This window comes from Trachurus trachurus (genome assembly GCF_905171665.1).
Source record: "Trachurus trachurus genome assembly, chromosome: 6".
In the NCBI taxonomy this organism is placed as follows: domain Eukaryota; kingdom Metazoa; phylum Chordata; class Actinopteri; order Carangiformes; family Carangidae; genus Trachurus; species Trachurus trachurus.
In genome coordinates, this window is record NC_139897.1 from 20,698,353 (window position 1) to 20,714,815 (window position 16,463).

Below are 16,463 nucleotides of genomic sequence, written 5' to 3' on the forward strand. Positions count from 1 at the left end.
CAAAAACCGGCATAAAAGGCACTATGTCCTTGGCTTTTAATGTTGTGGTGATGATTTGTTGTAGTTTACATGAAAGAAAAAATACTTGGACAGGTCACGTTTTTTTCTTTTTCTTTCTTTTCTTTTTCCCCCCCTCTATATCTGTTTTCTTATAATGGCAGTGGCCTCAAGGCTTTTGTGTTTTTTTTAAGCCTTCCAGTTATTTTCAAAGGTGATTAAAGCTGCAACTAGTGGTGGTTATTTCATCTACGATGAATCTGTCAATTACTGGCTAATTAAATGTTTTTTTTTCCTATCAAAACACTGGATGATGAAAATGATGTCTTCAAATTGCTTGAATTGTCTAATAAAATGTCAAAAGCCCAAATATATTTAATTTGATATAAATTAAAGGCAGCAATTCCTCACACTTGAGAAACTGCAAAAATAATACTGATATTTTGGCCTGCAAATCAACTTGAACTTGAAATTTCTTTCAAATAGTCACATTTTTGTAACGACTAACTTGAAATTAGACATCAAATTATAACCACTCTAATAATTATTTGTTATTATAAAAAAAAATCGAAATATATAAGTGGTTTGGTGGGTTACATTTTTGTTTTTTCAGATATAGAGCCAAAACAGACGTCGACATGCTGGATTTGATTCGTTGAACTTTGCTGCATTTCTTTACAGGAATTTGATAAATGTGTGGTGTGACAAAGTTGCCGAGCTGTGATTTCCACCTGAGACTTATTAGTGTAATGAGTAGGAAATAAAAACCTGTTCCTCTTATAGACAACATAAGAGTGTAAATGATGCAGGTACATATATTATGCATTAAAGGTGCAGCACAGCAGATACACTGACTGCTGTTTAGTGCGTTTGTCTGACATTTGGAGCTAAGCCCCCCCTCCCTCCTCCGCCTCAGGTCCTAGCACCTGTCTGGACAACAATACCTGCTCGAATCCTTCATCACATAACTCTTAAAATCCCTCTTAATCCCCGAAATGGAGATCTCGCCTGTGTTCCAGCCCATTACATAGTTTGTACGCTAGATTTCTTTGAAATGTAGTTCTGCTATGTTCCAGCATATACCTTCACAGCTTAACCTACATAAGTCCATTGATCTGTGTCTCACCAACACAACGCTAGCATGTTAAGCATTGCCTAATCTGTCTCATGCTACCTGGATTTTCATATTGGAGAAGTAATCCTGATGAAGGGGAAGTGTGGGGAGGGAGGGCAGAGTCACCTCAGGACCTGTTTAAAAGCTTCTTATCAGAGACCTGCACTCCCACCATTTAACTAAAAGAGGAGTGATAGCCTTTCAACTCACAAGCCGCAGCTTTAATTAAAGCTACTTGTGGCGGAGATGAAGTACAGTGGTGTGTATAAGTGGCCCTTCTAGAAATCAAAATTGTGTCCACAACAATACAGTTCAGTCCACGGCTATGGTCTTTTCACTTCTACTGTAAAACTATTTTTCTCCAAATAACGTGTTAATCTGGCCTGAGAGTGACTTTTGTGAATAGGTTCAAATATTTGCTGGTGATACGAAACTGTCTAAACTGTAAAAAGAAAGAAAATAAAAAAGAATGATGAGTTAACCTATATGACTGTGTAAATATGAACCACTTTCATCAGCTGTGAACTTTAAAATATATTGGATCCTGCTCAACAATGAATGAATGAAGTGTTTTTACATCTGTTTAGATTTAAATGTAATCATCATAATAATCATAGCCATACCAGTAATATAACCCAATAGCAATAAACAAGACTGTTCTTTTTTCCCCCCCTCTTCATCTTATATACGAGTGCAGTCATATGAGGCCGAACTAAATCTTGCACACATCTTGTCTTGTGCACAGTTTGCTCTCTGCCTGGCAGCTATTCCACACTTCACCCATGGTGAGAGGTGCAGCACATTTACACAAAGTATATTTACACAAGAGCTGTACAATTTTGAGGTACTCTGACTTTAATGGAGTATTTCCCCTTACAGAAACACAGTGTCTAGCCGAGGCCCCCAGTCAGGTCTCGGATGTCAATGAATGGTGTCCAACCAAAGACACATTTTTCTCCTCTGAACTTCTCAGATAGCTTTATTAAACTAGTCAAGGTCCAACACAGGTGAAAAGAGCCGCCAAGGTACATTTTGTTGTTAATCCTTAAGTCCTCAACCTGGGTGAGATTTTGAATGAAAGAGTCCTAGTGATACGATTACTTAGTAAAGGATCCAAATATTTCCTTTACCACTTAACCTTTTAAAAAGAATGAGATCAGTGTTAATTCAGGACTGCATAAAGAGTATCCAGGTGTTTTCTGAATACACTGTTTGTTTTCTTTTTTAACGGAGGAGGGATACATGTGGCATTCCTCTTATTGAGTGGGTGAAACATTGAAAATGTTTTCATTATCATGCCTAGCTAAAGGTTTTCTTTGTGCTGCTGCATATCAAGGATTTTGTTGCTGCGCTGCTGTCTGAGACCTCAGTTTTTTTTAAGTGTTTCACCTCAACCATTGATGTTATGGAAGTTATCTTGCATCATCCGCATATGCACTCATAGAGCAGTTGAGCAGTTGTGTATTTAATGTGCTGTAGTAGGAATTTATCTCATTCACGGTCAGGCTGCAGCCAAGAATTGCAAACCCGTAATCTACAAACCAGACTTACTCTCAGCCCTCAACGGTTCAGTTTTTGTTTTTTGGGCCTATGCTGAACTTGATTTGTTGTCAGAGTGGTTGGCCTGGAAATTCCCTCTCCTCCATTAAGGCTGTCGTTTGACTGTACTTTTACTAACTGGAGTAGGCACTTTGCGTTTGGTTGGCTTTACAACTTTGATGAAATGTTATTGCTCTCTCAGAAGGTTTGGTTGCAATTTGAGCTGGTGCTTTACTTAGCTCTTCAAATTTTAATGCACAACAGGAAATTCAACAGGAGTAACAATAATTCATAAAAAAGACCATATTAACTCAGTCAGTATCTGGTAATAGCTGTTTAAAGACCAAAACAATTTACACCAGGAATCAGAAGCAAAAATGTGTTATCATTACACATTATTACTATGATGTCTAGCAAATGTTTGACAAAACCTTTCTGAACCGTTTCTGATGAAGATATTGAGAAAATAAAACGCTGTCAGTAGAGCGAAATGAAACAATCCCATTGAGAGAAGAAATTTTTGTTTTTTTTCCAAAGCAGGAAGAGGAACCGAGGCTTGTAGCCAAAATCATTTATTTTCCTATTAGCTTCCATCAATATTCTTTTTTGTTGTTGTTTTAGTTTCATAAAGCTTGTGACAAAGGAGTACATACATTCATTAGGTAGGTGAAGAGAAGGTATAAGGAAGAGTTAGAGCGGGCACCTGATTCTGTTTAATGATCGGTACTTGGAAAAAGAAACAAAACAAGGCAGCTATGGCAGCCTAGAGTCACACCTAAACTGGCAACCGCAAGAATCAACAGAGGAGCAGTAGACAGGTGAATGTATGCAATGTAACAGCAACTGGTTTGGACATGCCCAACAGAAACATGGACAATCACAATGTGCCATTTATGCTGTAAGCAGCAGATTAGCAAAAGAGACAGAGAAGTGTTAAAAAGCACAAAGGCTGATTTTGTTATCAATGCTACTGTACTATTCCTCATCGAACAGTCGTACTCAATAGCAGAAACCCTGTGTGGTTAAAAAGTGAAAGTGAAAGTAGATTTAAGTAGGAAGAAGGAACAGTAAAAGAGAGGATGGTTTGTCCAGCTCATTGGTTGTAGAAAAGAAACAAATGTGTTTTTTGAAAAAAAGAAAAGAAAAAGTTACTGTCAAACGTGGATGTTTGCTCGTCAGAAGTCACTTCTGCTGTAACCTGGCAGCTTTAAACTTCGACACCCTTTTTGGGGCCTGCTCAGATGGGGTGACGTCAGGCGCCACCTCCTCTTGTTTCCTCTCGAGTATTGTTGGCAGAGCTGGCGGAGCGATGGTCAAGTGTGGAACAGCCGAAGGCATCGGGTCCTTTTCTACCACTGTTCCTGAAAAGGCCTGGAGGAAAAGAGAGGAATGTTTTCATGCTGTGTTTCGCTGTTCACACTGCCTACTGCGACTGACATTTAAGGAGTTGTTTGACCACAGGCAGCTCCCACTTCAACTTAAAGAGGCTTCTGTGGGAGTTTTGTTATGTTCTCATTAAGATGCGCGAAGCTCAAAGGTGCCATTCTCATAAACCGTTTCATAATATAGGTATACAGCTGAGGCCTTCACGCTCTAACTGAGATTGAAGATGACACAAAGAAGCTTGACTGGGATTTGATTACATAAAGAGACAGAGAGAAGAATCAGGAAAAATTAAAAACACAGCTGTGTCTCTTTTACCTCAAATCTGCTGGAGGGGTGCAGTGGCACCGCCGTGGGACTGTCTTCTTCCGTGATGCCGTCGCTGGTGTCGCTGTGCGTTGCCTCGTCGTGGCTGTAGCTGCGTCCGATCACCCGGCGCTCGTCGAAGTCCGCCGCGCTGCTCTCGCTGGTGTCGCTGCACACGCTGTTCTCCCTGCTCCGGGATTTAAGGATGGACTTTCTGGGGATGAGTTCCCCGTTCTTCACATCCACAAATAACCTGATAGGAAACCCAATCAGCCCGTGTCACCAAAGCAATAATCGGCAATAATTCATTAAGGTCCTGGGCTGTCGTTTATTACCTGTAAATGTCTGCTGGTGTTGTGATTTTGTGTAGTTCGTGGTGGGAGTGTCCGTTGTTGTGACCGTTTTTCTTTTTCCTCTTTGAATGTTCTTTCTGCTCTTTCCTTTCACTGAACTTCAATGTGGTGTTTTTCCCTGTGTTTATCCTCACCTGAAGCACCGGGGAGAGAGAGAAGGAGAGAAAAACAGAGAGACAGGGAAAAGTAAAGGTAAAGCAAAGTCACCAAAACAGATACAGGGAGCTAAATATAAAGAGAAGAACAGATGATACAATATCTTATCACTCTGACCTTCTTGGGTTCTACAGTGTGAGAGAAATAGATGGTGGGCAAACAGTCGCCATCGTCCTCCTCCTTGTCGTGCTCCTCCTCTTTCCGGTTCACATTTGGTGGCTCTTTGCTGCAGGGCACGGAGCTCCAGCTTGGTTTCAGACACAGTCCATTTACAGGAGGAGCAGCATCTCCCTCCTTCTCCTCCTCTGAGGAAGAGGATGACGTGTCCTCCCCATTCACATCTGCATTATAAGACAATCTGGGGGGGAAAAAAGTCTATGAATTAGTTCAATTTCATACCAGATCAATGTTTTTAGAAATAGTCCCTGAATGAGGTGGTGTACCTGTCCTGCTCATCTTGTAGCTCCTCCAGTTTCTCCAGTTCATCCAATCTAGCCCAGAGTTCCTCCTCAGTCAGGACACTTGTTTTACTTCCTCCATCTCCGCCCTCTTCATCTATCTCATCTTCCTCTTTTAGATCAAGTATGGCATCCAGTTTGGGCATAGAATTTGGTTTGTGAGCTACTCTTTGTCTGCCTGTTAAAGGTAGACATAAAGGAAACTGACGTGTCAATCTGAATTTGGGTTAAAAGCTTTCTTTGTTTTCTCGTAAGACCAATGCACAAGTAAAAACCAGGGCAGAGGAAAAGCTGACATACCTTTGGTGACAGAAGTGTCATTGTTTCCTGCCTTTTCTCTGATGTCGACATAGTCCCCTTTACCCTGAAGAACAAACAGAGTCAGTACATTTGTCCTCATTTATGCTTTAGGCTATATGGTATCTGCAAGAAGATTTAGAGTAATGCAACATACGGCAGAGATCGTTTCCAAATCCTTTGCAAACCCAGCTCTAGCTTCAAAGTTTTTCATAGTCTTGGATAGATTGTCAAGTTCACTCGTTACATCTGTTGAAAAAGAAAGAGCATTATCATGAAAATGCATGCAGAGAGTTGGAGCCAGACTGACAAAATCCATTGTGCAAGAAAAAATGTCTGCAGGCTACAAGAGATTTCAATAAAACATTTAACACAGCAATGACAACCAGCTGCTAAAGAGTTAAAATCCTAAACAAGTTGGGGGGAAAAAAATTGAAAAATGATGACACAAACAGTTCATAATATCTTCTGCCCTGAATACTAGTCCGGATCATTAAATCTTCACAACAATTAAGCCCTTTTACTAATAGCAGCAGAGGGCCCTTGTTTCCATGGCGATCGGGAGCCCCTCCAGTCAGTGCATCAAATGGAAGTGAGGAAAGGTCAAACACAGAAGGCCTGACAACTCAGCCGCTGTCTGACACATTTCAGCTAGCCATGTTTGTATTACAGCACTTAGCTCTGTAATAGCGGGGTGGGCAGGGTCAGGAGATAGGAGGCAGAGGGGAGGGGGCTGGTGGGGTGGGATGGGATGGGGAGGGGTGTGAGGGGGAGGGAGGGGGGCAGACGGCTGCGGATGGGCTGTGGCAGCACATTTCTGCTTCACTAAACACCCTAATAATGTTCACATCAGAGATCGTTACTCGGGCCCATTTGACTTGATATGAGATTTTCAGACGTGGAACGAGCAGCAGAGAAAACGGCTTCACACAGCCAGTGTTATATTTGACTTATTTGTCTGCAAACCACAATGTCACACCGATTCGACTAGCTTTGACCACAGAAGAGGAAAAAGTTGCTATCTGCCTTTACTAGATTTTAAAAATGAAAAAGAAACAGAGTGAATACGGTCTTCAAATGTTCCCTCGCAGCTTAGCTTGCAACCATGTTTTAAAAAAACCAGGCTGCACTGTAACAGTGTTTCACTTACAGTATCTGTGTGCACAGCACAGATCTGAACTTAAGTATCTCCTTCAGTTATGTGGTGAATCAGTAGGAGACAAGCCATCCAGACCTGATGCAGCTACACCCTCTGGTGGATGAAGACCAGCAGTGTCAAGTGGCTACATTAAAAATAAACAAAGCAATCTGTTGAGAGAAGAACACAGACTCACATTTCATCCTGTGATCCACAATTTTCTGAGCCTGCTTGGCAGAGCATTTAGAGAACCAGTTGTCTCCGAGCAGCACGGTGACCTCGTTGGTGTGCACCAGCTTCCCAGGCATGAAGGCCAGAGGGCCAAAGGGTACCTGTTTATAGCACAAAGAGTGGAGTGAGGAAGAACAGAAAACCATTGAAACCGAGCAGGTGGCAGAACGTGGACATGAAAGTGGGAGAAAAGAAGAAATAAAACATTTGGTGTCAAAGTTGAAGGGTGATATATTTAAGGCCACCTAACATGTCATTTAGAGCAGAAACCGACCACAGAAACTAACCCTAACAGTGCCTTGGGTTGTGTGAGTGCGTTTTCTTTTCTTTTTAAACAAGGTTGGGACTCACCATGATGTCATAGCACAGTTGATCTGGAAGAGTTTCAAGACGGTCGCTCAGGGCTTCATAGTCACCCGACACCTTCTTCCTGCAAATCCATGGGTTGACAAGGACATTAGGTCAACAACTCTTCACATTATTCACTTTGGAGCTGAAGTTCCATCTCTATTATGAAGCCATTTGTTGTCCAATTTAATTAGCGTGGCATATTTTTGGATTATGCACAGAACAATAGGAGGCAAACCACTGTTACGGGGGAGATGGGGACATGCACGTTGTCCTGTCAGAGGACACTTGATGTAAACGAAATGGCCTCAAGATGTCGCTATTAGTCATCTTGTTGTTGCAGAACAATGTAAAACTTCAAGGAAGTTGTGCCAGAGGACACTACACAATGATGGCTCCTTCCATGCAGATCACAAACATAGAAATGTGTCCGTTGACAGCCTGCAGAGATTCATGTTACCTTTGTTCTTTACATGAACCTGTCATGTTTGTGTAACCTCCAATGCCTTTTTGTAACAAGTGTTTTTTGGGCACAAGGAATCATTATTTGTCCAAAAGCCCTTAACACAGACTAATTAATCTCTTTTTCTCTCATGATAAATAGAGCTTATTTCACACAGATGACATTTTGACATCTCACAGCATGGAAAGCACAGGTGTAAATAATAGACTCAGTCATGGCTGAATTCCCTTTTTGCTCTTTGAGTTTCAAGGTCCTGCTGTTGTTCACGGTGGCTCACCGTCGCATTTGTCACGACTTACTGGGACACATGAGTAGCACAGAGCCGTTGTTAATGGTGTTGGTAACTGCTGTGATCAACACTGGACTATTGGACCAATGCGCAATAAAACTAGACTCACAACATGAAAGTGATATCACAAACATGTTTATGGAGTTTTATTGCTCTTAAATTGAATAAGTCGGTGCTATGTTTACTTGTTTTATGGGTCTGGCACATCCCGACAGTTTTCAGTTGTTATGCTTACGCAAGCTACTAATTCCACATTCACGTCATATGAGATAGAAAGTGAAGTTAGGAAAAATTTCCCATGTTGCCGACTATGAAGATTAGCAGTACATTGACAATACTATATCCACTCTATGTTGATGGGCTCAAGGCAATATACAGAGTTTTCAGAAAATGTATGTAATGATGACTCAGAATCAGGATAAATCTGATACATGACATTAATGCACAATGTGGTTAAAGTTAGACAGACATAATGTTGAGAAATACACAAGGTCAGTGGACTCAATATACCAATAAGATAATACCAAACAAGTCAAATAAGTGAATTGGTGTTGCTCAGGCTTGATTACACTCTTGACCTCTGTAGCTTTACCTGACCTTGAATCTGAGAGGAGATCTCACAAAGCGCCACAGAACGAAAAGAAACATTATTATTTACAATGGTGAATGACTTAATAGGTTCATCCAGCCGTTTATTGCTGAAACCCGCGTAAATGGCGTGCAGGGCCTTTAAAGTTTGTGCTGTAGTGAAAATTCTCCTTCCTGTCACTACAACTATGTTTGGGAAGTGGGAATAAATGGGCTAATTATGCCGTACTTGAAACAAATGCCTCTGATTGGTCAGGGAGTGTCTCATTTGTTGATTTTGACCAGAGCTGGCACTCTCAACGCAAGCCATCAATATTACATAGAATCTTGCTTGATTAATTGGAAGCCAAACTCGTGGTTATTATGATAAAATGAATGAACACACAAACCTCGGTGACAGAAAGGAGAGTAGATGAGGACAGGAGCTTCATTTCTGAGTGAAATATTCATTTAATTTCCTTGTCAAATTAGCTGTATTCATAGATAATGGATTACTCAGAGACCAGCCAGTGCAAGAGTAGAAGAGCCACTGCTGGTCCTACAAATTCTTGGCTGTGATTTATTTATGAATTATATAATCCATTTTTCTACAGGATAGGACTGCAAGTTACCTATAAAGTAGCCTATACCAATTTAAATCTTAAGAATAATGCGTCACTAGATGACTTTTCTTTGTATAATTAACTACATATTTTCGATATTTCCAATGAAAAAGCTACCATATTAAAACCTGTGCATAGCCACTATTCTTTACTGCTTTGTGCAAAATCAAAAAGGTTCCTACTGTTTCGTACCAATTTTTTTAGTGAACAGATGCAAATAAATCACTATCACGAAGCAAAAGATAAAATAGTACATGGGACTTTCTCAATGCTTACCAGTGTTGTATCCGACTTTCACAGTCTTTCACCACCTGTTTTTAGGACAAATAGTGTCAATATGAATAATGCTGGAAATCTATGCAATTTACACAGTCTTGCATTGAGGATTTCACAGTGTAAAGTTAGTAGAGTTAGGAGATTCACAATTCTGTACGGTTTTCAGATTAGTGACTGATACTGTCAACAAACTAATTATGTGTATTTGAGCTGGGTTTTTAAAAAAAAGTTCACATCAAAATAAAATAAAATAAATCAACCAAATCAGGTAAGTAGTAGGAGATAGAAGGAAAGGCAGCTGTTGTCAAAACTGCACCCAATGGCCAGAACATCTGCTACACCTCTGTGATACATGGTGATGTGCCTTCAAAATGTAAACCATGGTTTTCAAAAGTCTGACTGCAGCCCCTCACTCAAAATCAGAAAATATACTGGCGTGAAAATGCAGGTATTAAACCATCTGATTCTGATCAATAACAGGAAGGGCACACTGATTACAGTTTCAGCTTTATAAAGTTAAAGAAAAACTTTTCAAAACTGAAAGTGACATTAATGTAGGCCATATGTGCCGTCGATACTTCCTGTTTTTTTTTTTTAATGTTTAAATGTTTTTTCATGAGGAGGGGGAGGGGGCGTGGACATGGTAGACTCACTAGCTAACTGGCTCTGTTAGCTAGCTGTTGGAAATTCAATGAAACCGTTAAGTCACTTTTTTTCATGTCTGCAGGGCAAATATACCCCTTGAGAGGCCTGTTGAGTGAAATTGGCAGCAGTAGTAGTAGCAGCAGCAGCACAGAAGTTAGAAGAAATGAAACTAAACACACACCTTCCTTCCTCTAGGCACCAGTTTAAAAAATAACAAGAAGTAGTTGGACATGTGAGTGAGTGGCTGTAAGCGGTGGAAGCTTCTCGAAAACTGGGACAGTGGAGGGGGGAAAGAGTAAAGACAACACCAACAAAGAGCACAATAAATACACAAAGGTGTGTGTTGAAAGTTTAAAGCACTTCGTGTGTAACGTACAGTACAAAAAACCCCTTTGCTGGTCTACCTCGTGGCCAGTGGTGGTTGGGGGGCTAACGACGCAAATGTCTCATGTCAACCGGGGCAACATTTACCTTCTCGTGTTCCTCCCGGAGCCTGACAACTCCTCCACCGAGATGCTCTCTGTTCATTTTACCTTTTTCCTCCATTGTCAACACACGTGCAACAACGGCAATCTGTAGTAGTGTTTGTGACCCCTCTCCAACAACAACACACGCACACACACAAAGCTCAGGGGTTGTTGTGAGTCCTAAAGAAGTGTTTATGAATGCAGCAGCAGCAGCGATTCCTGAGACCCGTTGTGCTCGTGTTCATCAATGGGGCAGTGATGGTTATCCACACTCTCGGAAGTGATAGCATTTCACACTCTCATTTCACGATTTCTGCAGCATTTCCAAAAAAAATATCCACGGTGACAGTTATTCCAAGATTTTCTGCGAATATATTCCTCGTCACTCTCTCTGCGCCATGCATGCGCCTCCGTCCGATGTCAAACTGCCGGGTGATAGTGCGGAACTTCCGGTTACAGATTTCAAAATAAAATACCTCTCCGACACGTCGCGTTTAGGTGTAAAAAGAAAATAAAAACCTGTCGAAAATAAACGCCCAATGATGAACCGTAAACGAATAAATGAATAAGAAAAACAGAACAAAACACCACTAATATTTCGCCACGAAAAATAAAATGTCTAAGTAATGTTGCGTTATTATGTAATCGTTGTATACTATAGTTAGCAATTATTTTGAAAACAAAACACAGTGTTTTCCGTTTATCACCAAATTAAAACCAGCTTGATGCAGCTTCTGCCCTATATCTCCCGATGTACTCTGGGTAAATGTGGATGCTTTCTCAAATATAAACAGTCGTCACACTGTGGGGGAATAAAAGCAGCTGCAGCTGCAGCGACAAGCACACAGCTGTAACAGTAACCAGCAGCAACAATTATCAAAGAGTGAGCAATACAACGGGTTTAACCTCCGTGTGTGTAAATCTGCTGTAGGGACATTATATATAGATTATACCGGAACACATGTATATCTGTATAAAATCATCCATGGTTATGGGAAGTTGGGTGCATGATTTTGGACGGGGCAATTATGCTGAACAACTTTGGATTCAGAAAGAAAACATTATCCACCTTTGGTCCCAGCCCCCTTCTTGTCAGTCACCCATTGGCTGTCTTTGATGCTTTCAATTACTTCCGGAAATTTTACTATCACTCTGCTCTTGCATTTGTCTCCTTGCATTAAATGGACAACACAAATACTCAGTTTCAGGCTGATAACATATGACTACCCCTCCAACACCTATCAATATTTTAATTAACGATTGCATCCTTATTTATTAAGTTCAGATACTCTATTGGGGGACTGAGAATCTCTTTTATTCATCCTTCCTCACCAAATGTGTAAAACATGACTTGAAAATGTAATTAAGCGTGTGATTAGCATTTTCAGAAACGTATTTTTGCTGATTTTATACACCTACTGATTCTTCTTCTTATCTTGTTTTTTATATACAGTCTATTCTTATCCAACCGAGACCATAGACCGAGACAATACCTTCTCAGTCGAGATTTCATGACTGTTCTAGTGTTCCTGAACGCATCATTTTTGTTGCTCCCACAAAGCATTGCGGCCGGCCACTGTCATGCACGATCACAAGTCAAGGGAGGCATCAGTCGGATCATAAACAGAGCAACCCTTCAACTAATACCATTAAATAAGCCATAACATATTGATGAAGGTCTCATAATACAGCAAGGTACGTAAACATTATGTCACTGTCATTACCGCCACAGCCTTTGAATGGATGAGACAGTGTAGAGAGAAGATGTAGGTGAAAAATGTTAGCTTTTGACTTACTGTGCTTTCTGATGCAATCGGTGCTACTGCTATTACAGTATTCAGTGGTGGTATTATAAAATAAGTGTATCACACTGTTCAGAATGTGCAGGGTCATGTTTATCATTCTCTCAGAGTGAAATGCTGTTTTGTGTATGTCACTGTCTGATTGATTGTGTATTTGAACTGACAGTATTTCTTGCTTTATACTATTTTTTTCTAAATCATGAAATACATTGTGACATTTTCTGTCATGTTGCCTGATATTATAATTCTGATTCACAGCATGTGCCATCGAGTTGATGATGTTATGAAGCTGTGTTGTGAGTTATCTACCAACCAGCAGATCCAGACCACGGTGAAAGGCTCAGGGAAGGGAGCAGCAGCAGCCGGAGGACTGGCCTTTGCTGGGGGTTTGGTCGGGGGTCCTCTGGGTATTGCTGTGGGTAAGTTGGGGGGCAAAAGGGTAGCAGCTCCTGTAACTTGTAACTGAATATACAGTATTTACAATTCAGCTGTGACCAGTGACCACTGCTAATCTAGAGTCACCCTGTGTGTAATGTCATTTCGTCACAGAAATAAATTGTGTAATGTTGTTTCATCACAGAAATAAATTGTGTAATGTTGTTTTATGCTTAATTTCACAAGTTTGCAACCTGTGACCTCTGCAGGCGGTGCTGTCGGAGGCCTCCTGGGCTGCTGGCTGACCAGTGGACAATTCAAGCCGCTGCCTCAGGTCATAATGGAGCTCAGTCCTCAGCAGCAGCAGAAGCTTTATGACAATCTCATGCTCATCCTGGGAGACATTCAGTGGACAGATCTGGTCCAGCTAAGCGCTCTGGTGATGGGCAATGCCACCATGAAGCAGCAGCTGACGGCCGCTCTCCTCGGGTATATCACCAAAGAGCTCCAGGCTGATGTGCACTACGTGGATTAGTGAATATGGAAACACTGGAAAACCTGGCTCAGCACTGAGATGTGGGGACTCTAAAAAATTATGTGAACTGTTTGTTTTTTATTGAAGGAGAGGAAACTCCAGTACAATTACACAGACATGGTCATATTGATTATAAAGCAACTTAGCACACTGCTGTGAATTTAAGCAGCTGTATATCTGGGTTTGACATATGAAGGGAAGTGCAATTATAAGTAGGAATCGTTTATTTATCAAGCCTTGACTGGTGGGAATGATAATGTCTGACTTGAGAAGTTACACTGAGTGAACCAGCTGCCTAACTGCAGCTACAGTGAAGCACTACTGTCATTTCAATGCAGAGAATTGTGTACTAAGTGAGTAACAACTCTACAGTGTGAATTATTTTGATTTGGTATTTATTTATAATTTGTAGAATTTTTAGTACAGTGTATTATTCTGCAATCACTGAGTCAATTTTAAGAATTTCATGTTTAAATGCTTTCATCAATAAAAAAAAGTGCATGTGCACTTGTCTTACTTGGCAGTTCAAAGAATCTTTGTTGCTACCACGACACGACAGGTCAAAAGCTGTCACCTTCATTTGACACTTAACCAGTAAAGTGGAAAAATAACATAAACATTCTTTAGACATAACATGGTCCCGATGTGTCTCGTAGGTCTCGTGTATGATCACTTATGACAAGTTAATTCTTATGTAACAACCAAGCAGAAACTGAAAGCCAAAGTCCAGTCTAGCAAGTCTTAAAAATGTAATCCTCACTTTTGTGTCAGTCATACTCCAATTTGAGGCCTTTTAAATGTATTCACCTGGGTGTGTGTTCTTCTGCATTTTTTCTTGCTGTGTAGGTGTTACACACTGTTATTTTTCTATGCTGCCATGATGAGTGCAACAAATAGTGTGAAATGAAAGACTATGTTATTAATCCGTGTGGGAAACTGCAGAGAATCAAGGACTTCAAGCTGGAAAAAACAAAAAACAAAAAATTATGAGTGGAAAGACGCAATAACTCAATAATACAGTTGGAAATATCTCTTTATTAGAACATAAGACATGCCACCCCCAACTCTTTTGCAAAGCCATCTAAAAATACATATTACAGAGAAGAACTGCGACAGAGCTGCAGTATTTATCCAACGATGACGGTGGTCTCATCTGGGAATTCATAATAGGGAACCTCGAGGTTAAGAGGAGCAGGTCCCTTCCTTATTCTTCCCGAGGCGTCATAGTGGGAACCATGGCAAGGACAGTAGTACCCTCCATAGTCTCCGGCATTGGCGATGGGCACACAACCCAGATGGGTGCACACACCAAGGACAATGACCCAACTTGGGTTTTGCACTCTATCCTTGTCGTGCTCGGGGTCACGCAGCTCTGCAAGATTCACAGCTGTTTCTGTGGCAATTTCCTTCTCTGTGCGATGACGGACAAACAGGGGCTTTCCTCTCCACTTGAAGGTCATGTTTTTGCCTTCAGGGATGTCACCCAGCTTGATCTCAATCTTGGATAAGGCGAGGACATCGGCTGATGCGCTCATGGAGGAGACGAACTGGCTGACCACGGTCTTGGCCGCATAGATGCCCACCACAGTGCTCGCTCCGGTGATTATGTAGGAGAATGTCCTTCTCGCTTCAGCGCTGTCCTGGGACGACTTATTGGCGTCCACCACCTCCTGGCGACGGTAGTCTGAGAAGTCAGGAATCTTGATGTCTGAGTGGGCGAGGCGCACTGCTCCAGGAGCTGCACAGAAGACACATAATACAGTAAGTAATGAGGGAAGCCACATGTTGTCACGCTGTAAGGAAATTATTTAAATAAAGAAACTGACAGGTAATGTATCTTAATAATCAATAATAATGATGATCATAATTAAAAATCAATAATTTGTTATGCATCAAGAGACATTGTAAACTAAATACTTGTGTACTACAGGAACCAGTGAAACAAATTGTGAAGATAACATCATCCCAGTCTACATATCATGTTGCTGTCATTGTAGCTGCCACTAATCATTCGTGAATCTGTTGTTGTTGTTGTTACTCAAGAGACTATAATACAGTCAGTCTATGTAGCTCTGCTCATTTGAAGAACAGATTCATAACCAAAGGTGAAATCTAAAAATAGCCTTTTGTCCTAACAACCTGGTAAACCTGAACAAACCAAAGTACAGAAAAAGCAAGAAAGCGATGGTATTCACATTAAAATGAAACAAACTGCATCCAATTATTTTATTGATGATCACAATTACTGCTGATATATTTTGTTGCTGTTTTAATCCAACAATCGACCCCAACTGTGTAACGGTGTAATCAAATCAATAGTTGTCATAGCATTTATCCAGAGTCAGCTCTGTTTACAACATACTCAGTGGCGTGCAGACCTGCGGGCTGGCATTTCTACCTGTCCTGACATGTCAACTCTTGATGTTTACAAGTTATGTGTTCATAGGATCCCACACGTAGACTGAAACAAATCTATTCTTGCCACCTTCAAACTCTTAACAGCGCACTGATAAACATCTGATAATGACCACTGTTGACTCTCTTGGGTCACAGATTGCAATTTTACCACCTCGGCTATTCCTGACTAGCTTTAGCAAGTCGTTAGCAACACTAGCGTCGGATAACCAAATACAAGGAGATTAAACAAAAAAATGTATATATAAAACAACACTTTTACAGATATTTACAACATAACTACTCATCAGGAGGTCACTGTATCGGATTTTCTGGTTATATCATGCAGTTCGGTCACAGCCTCCAGCCGCCGTCATTCGCCCTTACCAGCAGCGGGAACCAGCTCCTTCGCTCCGGGTACAACCAAGCTCTTCACCGCCTGTTTTGTTGCCTGCGAGTACAGGGACAGAGCCCCTGAACGGGCGGCCATGGACATCATTTTTGCCCTAAAATACGAAACTTTCACCCCGTAGTTGGGGACACGACCTTGCGTGTCGAAATCTTGTGTGTGTCCTGTTAATTTGCTCCACTAGAAACCCGCTCCGCCTCACCAACGTTCCGCTTTACGTGAGGTTTGAACGAGGTGCCCGGTTCGTTTTTTGTTCAGATAGCGCATTAATATGTAATTTAAAAAAAAATACAAATGA

At 41.1% G+C, this 16,463-nt stretch overlaps 3 protein-coding genes across 3 annotated transcripts; 1 reads left to right on the top strand and 2 right to left on the bottom strand.

Moving 5' to 3' along the window:
* Nucleotides 1-3,206: 3,206 nt before the first annotated feature.
* On the bottom strand, nucleotides 3,207-11,059 carry uri1 (URI1 prefoldin like chaperone). The gene is made up of 11 exons (XM_083973095.1): nucleotides 10,655-11,059; nucleotides 9,539-9,573; nucleotides 7,324-7,402; nucleotides 6,938-7,073; nucleotides 5,761-5,852; nucleotides 5,607-5,670; nucleotides 5,292-5,484; nucleotides 4,966-5,206; nucleotides 4,675-4,826; nucleotides 4,352-4,592; nucleotides 3,207-4,021 (listed from the first exon to the last, which is right to left on the bottom strand). Exons 1-11 carry the CDS (start codon nucleotides 10,727-10,729, stop codon nucleotides 3,833-3,835), a joined length of 1,497 nt encoding a protein of 498 aa, XP_083829221.1. The 5' UTR covers nucleotides 10,730-11,059; the 3' UTR covers nucleotides 3,207-3,832.
* A 1,112-nt stretch (nucleotides 11,060-12,171) lies between these two features.
* Nucleotides 12,172-13,878, top strand: LOC310986760 (protein C19orf12 homolog). The gene is made up of 3 exons (XM_083972823.1): nucleotides 12,172-12,345; nucleotides 12,711-12,871; nucleotides 13,097-13,878. The coding sequence occupies exons 2-3, from the start codon at nucleotides 12,712-12,714 to the stop codon at nucleotides 13,360-13,362; spliced, it is 426 nt and encodes a 141-aa protein (XP_083828949.1). The 5' UTR covers nucleotides 12,172-12,345; nucleotide 12,711; the 3' UTR covers nucleotides 13,363-13,878.
* A 499-nt stretch (nucleotides 13,879-14,377) lies between these two features.
* LOC310986981 (cytochrome b-c1 complex subunit Rieske, mitochondrial-like) lies at nucleotides 14,378-16,372 on the bottom strand. The gene is made up of 2 exons (XM_083973119.1): nucleotides 16,144-16,372; nucleotides 14,378-15,100 (listed from the first exon to the last, which is right to left on the bottom strand). The coding sequence occupies exons 1-2, from the start codon at nucleotides 16,253-16,255 to the stop codon at nucleotides 14,490-14,492; spliced, it is 723 nt and encodes a 240-aa protein (XP_083829245.1). The 5' UTR covers nucleotides 16,256-16,372; the 3' UTR covers nucleotides 14,378-14,489.
* Between the last annotated feature and the right edge of the window lie 91 nt (nucleotides 16,373-16,463).